The 10,874-nt window shown below is 41.5% G+C and overlaps 1 protein-coding gene across 5 annotated transcripts; it reads left to right on the forward strand.

The window, feature by feature from the left end:
* Positions 1–513: 513 nt before the first annotated feature.
* bace1 (beta-secretase 1) lies at positions 514–10,616 on the forward strand. Of its 5 annotated transcripts, XM_086126074.1 has the most exons (11): positions 547–616; positions 1,078–1,355; positions 2,771–2,859; positions 3,570–3,786; positions 5,201–5,338; positions 5,430–5,564; positions 5,665–5,766; positions 6,007–6,156; positions 6,896–7,067; positions 7,844–8,078; positions 9,599–10,451. In XM_086126074.1, the coding sequence occupies exons 2-11, from the start codon at positions 1,227–1,229 to the stop codon at positions 9,606–9,608; spliced, it is 1,377 nt and encodes a 458-aa protein (XP_085982200.1). In that variant the 5' UTR covers positions 547–616; positions 1,078–1,226; the 3' UTR covers positions 9,609–10,451. The 5 variants fall into 5 exon arrangements, with proteins under 5 accessions (XP_085982199.1, XP_085982196.1, XP_085982198.1 ...); XM_086126073.1 differs by lacking the exon at positions 9,599–10,451 and adding an exon at positions 10,545–10,616 and having other exon boundaries at positions 514–1,355; positions 7,844–7,969; XM_086126070.1 differs by having other exon boundaries at positions 514–1,355.
* Positions 10,617–10,874: the final 258 nt, after the last annotated feature.

Here is a 10,874-nt window from a genome sequence, read left to right on the forward strand (position 1 = left end):
TGAATGTTTCTTGGCGAATGTGATGTCTTGTGTCAGCCTAAAAATCTTCTCGCAATCAGATATTTGTTGTCTAATCTGAAAATAACTCATAAAAGATGTATGTTTTCAGTTGTTCTCAAGAGCTAATTGAGATTTTTTGTAACTGGCTTTATCACATTAATAAAGCTATGGGAAACATAGCCCTCACTAACACTCAACAAATTTCTTAAACATGTAATTTGTATTTTATTGTCATCTCCACAAGGCCTATGAAAGTCGATGAAAAGGGAAACGTTTATGTACAAGGAAGTTTTGTTTTTCAAAACTGATATTTCATATAAATGACGGGGGGGTGATGCTTGTATTTTCCAAATCTGTACTTTTGAGACTCAAAAATACAGATCTCAATGAGTACTTTTGCCACCCGTGGCAACATTTTCTCTCCTACTTCGGTGTTGGGGGTCACCGTTAAGACGGAACCGATCGCAGATCACTTTTATTTTGAAAATTCTCACAGGAAGTAAGTGCCGCTTTTCCAGCGAGTAAATGATGCTGGGGCTCCGGAACCTGAAGATGCAGTAGGGCGGATGGAGGAAGACTGGGAGGTGGCTGGAGGCGGTGAGCAAGAAACGAATCGGTAAGGGGCACGGATGCGAGTGCGCCAACCCGCCGGACACCGTCCATGGTAGCTCTGCGTTCGGTCTTCCGACGCCACGATGAGCGAAAAAGCCACAGGCCTTCGATTGTTGCTTCCCCGGAGCTCTCCGTAACATCGAGGGTTGGTTCCCCAGCTCTCTTTAACATCGAGGGGTGGTTGCCTGAGGATGATGCTCACCGTTTAATACGAATTTCAATGGTGTGAAGAAGGAAGATTTATCCCTCCGTTTAAATATTCCGCTCGTACACCGAGGCGAAGCACGGTGAACTGTCATGGGTGTCATGGGTTTAGCCATCATCTTAGCACAGTCGCCACTTCGACTGCCTGGTGTCGCGGTAAATTGAACGTCAGATTGAGCGGAAACCAGCCATCATCTTCAGTCGCAGCGATGCTGTGTTTCAACATGGAGTCGTCGAGAGCACAACCTTGTTTTCTGTCAGCATTTCTGGCGTTGACCCTACTGTGTCAGCTGGGCGGCAGCCAGTCGGCGCCGGACGCCTCGGGCCTGCCTCTAGCTATTCGCTTGCCACTCAGCCAAGGAGCCCGTACCGAATCGTCTCCGCCTCTTGAACGTGGTGAAGCTCGGAGGATGAGTGGTCGCCGGCGGAGGGGAGTGACAGCCAGCGGCATCAACTTCGTGGACATGGTCGATAACCTGCGGGGAAAGTCCGGGCAGGGCTACTACGTGGAGATGGCCGTAGGCTCTCCTCCGCAAAAGGTAAAGCGGGGCTTGGGCGTAACTGGTGTAAAACAAATTTTCGGTGAGGTTCATGGATGGCGAGGCACTGACCAGTGGCTGAACTAGACTTTAATCCTTCAATCAACCACAATTCTTATCCATCCATCCTTTTTATAATCCGCTTAACCTTACAAGGGTTGTGGGCGTGCTGGAGCCAATCCCAATTGTCTCAGGGCTGTAGGCGGAGTACACCCTGAACTGGTTGCCAGCCAATCGCTGGGTACACATAGACGAACAACCATCCACATTCACACCTAGGGACAATTTAAGGTGTTCCATGAACCTGCCCTGCCTGTTTTTGGTATGTGGGGGAAAACCGGAGTTCCCTGAGAAAACCCACGCAGGCATAGGGAGAACATGCAAACTCCACACAGGAAGGCCGGAGCCGGAATAGAACCCTCCACCTCTGCAGTGTGAGGCGGACGTGCTAACCAGTGGAACACTATGCCGCCCATCCATTTTTATATTAAATCAGATTTGTCCTACCTCACGGTTTTGCACTTTTTGCTGGGGTTTCTAGTACCAATTAACCATGAAAAACGAGTGATTTCTGTATAATCCATTTTGGAACAAGGCTGCATTATAACAAAATGGAGAAGGTGCTTAATTATAGCATACTATGTACGTAATATAATGCTGAGGTTCCATGTAACTTTCATTCAGTAACGTTTTGCCTAACTGCAAAATATGATACTCACATCGAGACTGAAGAGGAGCCAGATGGCACTGGGATTTGAATGGGCAACTCGAGAGGGGTACAGGGTTCAACGGGAGACAGAGCGGAAGGACATTCAGGGCAACAGCGATCATCGCTCGGGACATTATGAAAGAGGACAAACTAGACTGTGTGCTGTCGGAGGTGATGAATGGGTTCAGATACACTGCAGGGTTTCATGCTAACTTTTCTTCACAAGGAGCACAATGACCCCTAAACTGCAATTTTAGTGGTGGCAGTCGACTTGGTTGAGTAAATATACACTCCACTCATTTTCACTACATTACTGATGAATGGGCTGAAGTGTGGAGCATATGTTTGTCAACTACAAAAATATTCCAGAATAATTGTTCAAAATATCAGCAAGTTTCAATGACGACTTGTTGAATTCCCTTTTCAACGAAACCTCTCTCGTGAATACTGACCCAGTTGTTCCTGAGATATCAAATCTGAATTCTCCCATGCTGAATCGCATCGTATTTGGATATGTATCGAATCGGCCTCAGACACGGAGATTATTGATTATGGTGAACAATGGTCATGGTGGTTTGCAATCCACCGACAATCCACCGTTACCATTTTGATACAAGTCTTATCCTTAGATCTCACTGAATTATCCATCCACTTTTGTTTTTTATGAGCGTATTTGAACAATAGTTCTGTTTTCTCCACTCACCAGCTGAACATACTGGTGGATACAGGAAGCAGTAACTTTGCTGTTGGGGCAGCTGCTCATCCATTCCTGCGCCGATACTACCATCGCTCACTGTGAGTATCGTCAAATCATCAGTAGTAGAAATACAAAATGTCTTTCCTGCTTTATTTATTCATTATACTTGACTGTAGGACTTGGGCCTTATAATCGAATCTCCAATGATATTCAAGTTTGGCATGAGCATTAGCAATTTCTTACTAAACCAGCTGAAACATGTTTTTTCCCTGAGCATTTGACTTGCATCAACTTCTGCAGAAATAATTTTTTTTTTCTTTATGGATATTGCAAAAAATACATTTTTTTCCTCTTGGAAAAAAATGCCTCCTTTGATCCTTGATAAATGAGCATCTTAAATGCTCAACAATTAAACGTAATAAAATGAGGCATGACCCATGAAAGTGCATGGAGTGTAACGCCGCACACCCTGCAGGTCTCTCATGGTCTTTTCTCATGCATAGTGGTACAGGTGAGGCAGGCAACCTCTGCAAAATATGTGTGGCCTGGAAGCACTCGAATCAGAAGAGCTATAATTCTAATGTTGTGATACCTTGATGTTTTGCTTACGATTATCATACTGTCAGAAAATTGATTTAAAAAAATTTAATTCTGTGGTGGAAAAAAAGCCCCTTAAATTAATCTGAAATCGATTAATCGCCCAGCCCTGCTCAACTGTATTATTTTGGTTGCATGCATTATAGTACACACAGATCCAATGCATGCACTTGATGAAGATAAATGATTATATGTCCTTTGCTGTCCACAGCTCAACATCTTACCGTGACCTTGGAAGAAGCGTGTATGTACCTTATACCCAGGGTCGATGGGAAGGCGAGTTGGGTTCAGATTTCGTCTCTGTTCCACACGGCCCCAATGCCACGCTCCGTGCCAACATTGCTGCAATCACCCAATCTGATCGCTTTTTCATCAATGGATCCAACTGGGAAGGAATTCTTGGACTGGCTTATGCTGATATAGCACGGGTATGTGCACTGGTCGTTGATTTTCCTCAATTTTGGTCAAACAAATTGGGTCAAATATCCAATTTTTTTGAGACAATCGCCACGAAGGGTGTTAGAGTAGACAAATACAATGTTGTCATGTTTTAAAGTTTCATTTTGTTACATGCTTGATTGACCTCGAAATGCTTGTGTTCAGAACATCTTGCACACAATGGAAGCACAGAGAATCAGGGGTCAAGTTGAGGTCAAGCGCATGGTACCTGACCACATCTCAGAAAGAAAGATTTAACCCTCATTAGTAGACACACTGGCGCCTGTTATCTGACAAAGGGATTGGTAAAGGCAGGAGAAAACAGCAAATTGGTTAAAGAACAAAAATAGCTTTGGCTGTGAGCAGCTGTAAAGGGTCTTTACAGGTCAGGTGGGGTACTGGTCGGTTGGTATACTGGCACCATGGGGATCACAGCTGGGGTAGAAAAGTTGTCGAGGCACTGGTGAGATATTTATGAAACTGGCTCAAAAAAAACAAAAAACAGGATGCGATAGAAACAGGCAATGGTTAACATTTGACCACAGCCTCAAAAACAGAACTGTGCTTAACCATGAACAAATATGGCAGTTTTTGGAACTTTGCCTTAATACCACATATTTTAACTTCACAGGAACATTTGAAGACAAAAACATGGTTGTGCTGTATGTTTTTTGGTGTCTCCGATCCTTGCAAAAATGTACAAGGAGGACATGGAAACGAGGGCTCTGAGCTCTTTTAACAGAACAATTCAGTGGTTTTGATACTGTGTGTGGATATACCAAAAGTTTTCACCACACACAATAACTGAACAAGTGACTCAATGATTCTGCCTCTGACGAACAACAAAAACACAGTCCCCCATGACTACAGAAGTACCTTTCTACCTTTTTGCAACTGATTGGAATATTGAAAAGGGATTTTCCACCCAACTACCAGTACTTGTTGACCGACAGAAGCCTCTCTCCAAGGCGTCTTAACAACCGTTGTTTACATCCCAAAAGAACATTACTACTACTGGTAGTGTGGGGTGCCTCCGACTTGGAGCATAAATAGTTGCGTTTCCACACCAACTCGGGCTGGTCTGCGCTAACCAAGCTTTTTTTGCAAGAACTGATGACGCCTTCTTGGATGAGAGGCAAACCATCTTCGAAGACAAACAGAGCAGGCCAGTTACGATCAATTCACTGATTTGAGAAAGAAATCATGTGGATGAATGAGAATATCCATCAGCATAGGGATCTTGACGTAGTAGCTGCTCTGGCCCTAATTTAAAACATTAAGAGTCAAAGAAAAAGGCTATCACTTTTTTTCCCTGCTGCCTTGAAATGTTTTGCGATGAATAATATGTTCAAAATGGAAACCAACAATGAAAAGGTTGGAGTCATTTTCTACATCTTTCCTCAGCCTGACGAGCGACTGGAGCCTTTCTTTGATTCCCTGGTTCGCCAGACGCCTGTCCCCAACCTCTTCTCTCTCCAGCTATGCGGTGCCGGCTTTACCCAAAACCGCTCTCTGGGTAGCGCCACCGTTGGAGGAAGCATGGTAAGACACCTGCAGCAGTGATACAAACACGGCAAGATATAGTGTCGTCCGGTGTCAGATGCATGGCCAACGCAGTATGTTTACCTTGTAGATCATTGGAGGTATCGACACATCCCTCTATGTGGGAGAGCTTTGGTATACTCCCATCCGTAGGGAGTGGTACTATGAGGTCATTATTGTGCGAATTGAGGTGAATGGACAGGACCTCAACATGGACTGCAAGGAGGTAAGATGTGACGCACGGATCGCTATAAGTTTTAAAAAAATGTTTTTAGTGGCGGGTCGCTGATTTCAAAAGCTATTTGCTATTTCTTTATCCTTTACAGTACAACTACGATAAGAGCATTGTGGACAGTGGCACCACGAACCTTCGACTACCCAGAAAAGTCTTCCAGGCTGCTGTCAAGGCCATCGAAGCAGCTTCCTCAGTCAGTCCCCAAATTATTGAAATTTGTCTACAGATAGGTCTCAAATTGAAAGGAAAAACTGATAGATGAGCTGACCTATAAAATGAATTCAGTAGGTTTCATACGGGTATTATCGAGGTTCGAATTTCCGGTGAGGGCTTTCAGGTAGTATTGCAGGTGTCTTCCGTTCCTGCTCCTGCCTCAACCATGTAAATATGAAGCTATAGATTGATTGTCCTCATTTCCTGCCCTGTATTTCAGACAGAACAGTTTCCATCTGGGTTCTGGCTAGGCGAACAGCTGGTGTGTTGGCAGGCCGACACGACACCCTGGAACATCTTCCCAGTCATCTCTCTCTATCTGATGAGTGAAAACCGTAATCAGTCCTTTAGAATCTCCATCCTGCCCCAGGTAAAGACACAGAATATTTGCCTCGCGTCACCACCGGTGTTTTGGGCTTTTATCTCTTGAAGTTAAAGCAAGTGATTAAGGTTTCCGCAAATTAATCTTTTTAGAATTGATTTTCAATAATTCTAACGTTTACTTTGGCATTGTCCCCTAAATATATGGTGCAATTATAGAAAATAACACTTCTCCAAAGATTGGGGGTGGAATTTATGAGTGTATTTTGTGGTAACTTGACTCGTACTGTAGCAGAATGAAACATTTCTGGAAAAGTCCTGGAAAGTAATTTTAAGAAAAGAGAAGGACTTTTTTTTTCTTTTCTTTTTGTGCATGACACCAAATTCCAATATTAACTGAGTGTGTGTATCTGCTTCCCACACGGACAGGGTCCCAAACATATTTCCGAGTGGCCTAAATGCGGTTTGGAAATTAGGAATGCTCGTTTCCAGGCATAAATTTTAGTGTCGACCAATATGTGGTCAAGTTAGCTAAGTTAGCCAACCCTTACAAGTGATGCTTACCACATTGGAAGGGAACTAAAATAAGATTGTGTTTTAACACGGTTCAATTCTACGATAATGAACAAGTATGGTAGCTCAGGCTAGGGCCAGACACACTGGTGTGACGTCACCTAAACGCAGCTATAGCTGTAATATACCGCAAATGATTGCAACCTACATGTTAAATATACCACTTGGCAAAAGTGTCATGCTATATATTTTTTAATCTTTTTTTTTCTGTACAGCAATACTTGCGGCCAGTTGAGGATGTAGCTTCTGCTCAGGAAGACTGCTATAAGTTTGCTGTGTCCCCATCTAGCACTGGCACGGTTATGGGGGCAGTCATCATGGAGGGATTCTATGTGGTGTTTGATCGAGAAAAGAGCCGAATCGGTTTTGCTATAAGCACATGCCACGGTGAGTAAGACAGAATGGAGTCACGGGGAGCTGAGGGCTTGAAAGAAGCATGCCTTTTTAACTCATTCACTCCCAAAGACGTTTTTAAACGTCTTTTCAGACTTGGTCTAGAATTGGCTGGTACTGAATGAGTTAATGGATGAAAAAGGTTTCGTTTTTGAAAACCCGAATGAGTCGGTTTCACTGGCAGACAACCTGAAACACCTCTGAATCGGATAAAAATCCCCAAATGAAGGTTTTAGAGTTGCCAAATCAAAGTGTAGATTTGAATCCAATTGAGATGCTGCGTTATGATGTTATTTGGTGGTATGTGATATACTTTAAGCAGGCTGTTCCTATTAAAATAAGCTCTCCATTGTGAGTCTTTGAAGCATGGATCATAATTTCTTAACAGTGATGTGAAAGACTCATCCAGAGTTGGCACAAATTATTGATTTCAGTTATTGCTGCAAAGGATGGCACAATGAGTTATTAGGTTCAGGGGGCAGTAACCTTTTTTTTTTTTTGCATAGGACCAAATAGGTTTGGATATTTTTCACCCTCAATAAGTACTGTAAAATTATCATTTTGAACCGGGGTTTAATATGAATTTTTCTTGTCTTTTGTGAGATGTGAAGAATGGTTTTAAGATCACTCACATTTAAATATAAGAAATGTGTTAAAAAATACAATAAATAAATCGGGAAAGGGGGGAATGCTTTTTTTCGGGCTTTGTATGTCTGTAAGCTTGTCTTCTTTTGTCCTAATCACATTCCACTCCACTCTACCATTTTCAGTTCATGACGAGTTTCGCATTACCTCTGTGGAAGGCCCTTTCTTCGGTATTGACCTGGAGGACTGTGGCTACAACATCCCTCAGACAGACGAGTCCACTCTTATGACCATTGCCTACATCATGGCGGGTATCTGTGCTCTCTTCATGCTGCCGTTGTGTCTCATGGTGTGCCAGTGGCGCTTTGCTCGCTGCCTTCACCCACAGGGCGACTTCTCTGATGACATATCACTTCTCAAGTGAGCTGGTGAACTGGAGGACGAAGGGTATCGTGGAGCCCGCAAATTAGCCGGGTTTACATGGAGCCTTGTAGTCCGATTAAAATGAAACCGAATGACTAAACGGAATGAAAATGCTCCTTATAAACACCTCACTCATAATAAAAAGGCCCAATCGGAGTGGAATTTCATTCGGATTCACAAGGGTGGTATTTTCGTTTTGCCAATCCAACAAACGTCATGTCAACAGTTCAGTGGGAATAGCCTGGCTGTGTCCGGTCTGCACATGTTCTGTCTTGACGTAAATGCGTAGTGACATTTACGCACTTGAAAATGGTAGCGTCCGACCAGAGCTCGGCTGCAACAGGAAAATTTGTTTTAAACTACTTGTAACTTGTTTTTATTAAGATAACGCTTTAGTAAAAGTGTCGCAACGATCACAACTACTGTGCTAAGTAGATAAAAATTGTGATGTTTAGATCGATATCCGCATGTCACATGGCTCTAAAACGACTGTTCTGATTAATGTAATGGGGCATGTCAGCGACGGATCAGAATAGATCACGTCGCATGTGAACAGTTGACCACAATTCTTCAGTCGGAATTATTTCAATTGGAAAGTCTCCATGTAAACCCAAAAAAGGGATGCAAGTTGTGCTGTGTTACAAAGTAAAACATTTTTTCAGCAAAATAAACTGGAAAATAGATTGCAAGATCTAAAGGGAGTTCACTATACACTAAAAGGCACTTTGACTCTTGCTTTTGGGATTGGGACCGCTCCATCTTTGTTGTACGTACTTTAAAATGGTATGGCTGGTTGTTGTGATGCTAAGAGAAACTGCTGTGCAATCGCTTATTAACTGGAGGCTTGCTGCGTGGGCAAAGCAAAAATAATTAAAGACATATTTATGATAAAACTAAACCACTTGAAAGATAAGTTTGTCCGAGGATAAGGCACAGGCCTGTGATGGCAAAAATGATATGAATAGAAGGGTTGGTGTTTCACGCAAGCTCCTATGCAGATTTATATATTAAAAAAGGATGAAAAAGCATTCAAAAAGGAAAAAAAGTAGCTTTGAATATCTATATATCATTTCAATGTATAATAAATACTTTTATAGAAACAGATATTTATTAGATGCTCATGGTGGCCTTGAAGTGCGAATTACAGCAATCAATAGTTAAACCCAACAATGAATGAAAAAAATAACTAACCAAACAACAAAAAATAAATGATAACAAAACGGGAAAGCAGCACGAGCCTCCCCACCCTCCCAAGATTTAACCCGCCCAAGTGTATCTGACCTTTGTTTTTTTAATTGCTTTTTTTGCAATTGTTTTTGCTTTTTGCTGTTTTGTTTTAGTTATTTGGTTTTATTGTATTGTTTAGCTAGTTGTTTATTGATTTGGGGGTTTTTTTCGATTTGCTGTTGTGTTTTTATTTCACGTGTTTTTTGTTTGCTTTTTTTTTTGTTATTTATTTTTGTGTTTTAAGATATGCTGTTGTATTTAGCTTTTTGTGTTGTGTTTTGCACTTCAAGGCCACCATAGATGGGGAACCCAAGAGAAAAATACTACAGAGCTTCATGCAATGAATTGACCAGGATGTTTACAGAGCCAAGGAAGACATAATTGACAGTGTGCGCAATGGCATGTTTATCTGTGTGTGATTTTGGTGGGTTTTGTGATCTTCTGTCACTTGCTTAGGACAAAAACGAATGAGACGAGCATGTCTGCGTTTGTTCGCATGCTCGCGTGCAGCTGTAGTATTCAGACAGATTAAATAAATTAAACTACTGAAGATTATATAATGACATCTATTAAATTACACAATTTCCCTAACCCCACCAAAGAATTCTTAAGAAAAACGGTCTTATATCACATTGTAGTCTGTTTTGCTTGAAACTACTGAACACAGTGTCAGTATTTGATGTCACTTATTGTACTCTCATCTTAAGTGTATCTATTGCACATGCAATTCGTTTTACAGATCTACAGTCCAACACATTTTCTTATTGTTGCAAAGAAAGTCTGCATTATTGCACATCATCAATACCGTCTCTTAAGTCTTACCAATCTAAAACCTTTGGGGCTTTTTTCATGACACAGACAAACAGTCCAAGGCAATACTCAATGACGAGAGGCCCGAAAGCCACCTCAAAAAGATGTTATACAGGATGTCAGTCACAGTCATAATTTTTTTAATGAAGTACATGTTCTGTCATGTTTTTCTTGTTGTTTTTTGCACTACAAGAAAGGTATGTGCAGGTACAGCATATGCTAAGATCAAGACATATGCAAAGATTTAAAATGAATATAAAAAATACTGGAAGTGATTTTTGAAAATGAAAATCTTGTGACATTATCCTTACCTAAATACATTTTAATCCAGAATATGTGTGTTGCCTCCCTTTGTGTGTGTGTGTTTATGAATTTAAACCCACGTTTGTGTATGATACTCGCTCTCTTCTCTCTCTGTCTCTCCAGCACCCTCGTGACCGAAAAGCAGCTCAGATGATGATTTAATTCACTATTAAATAAAAATATTTGGACACATAATGAATGGATAATGTAATATTGTATCAGTAAGTATCTGCAGTAACAATAGAAGGCACAGTAAATTCATTCGAGATCAGTTAGCGATAACTCACTAAGGAATTACAATGTACAAATAATTGTCTGGCTCTTTGTTAATTTCAAAATATTTACCGAGAGATTAAATTCCAACAAATATTTTAGCATTTAGAAGGAAGTGCGTACACGTTAACGAATGACGAACATCCGTATGACGTCATACGTACAAGTTTCACGTATTGC

Source organism: Hippocampus guttulatus, chromosome 12, assembly GCF_054856545.1.
Source record: "Hippocampus guttulatus isolate MCC_2025c chromosome 12, RoL_Hgut_1.0, whole genome shotgun sequence".
Classification (NCBI taxonomy): Eukaryota; Metazoa; Chordata; class Actinopteri; order Syngnathiformes; family Syngnathidae; genus Hippocampus; species Hippocampus guttulatus.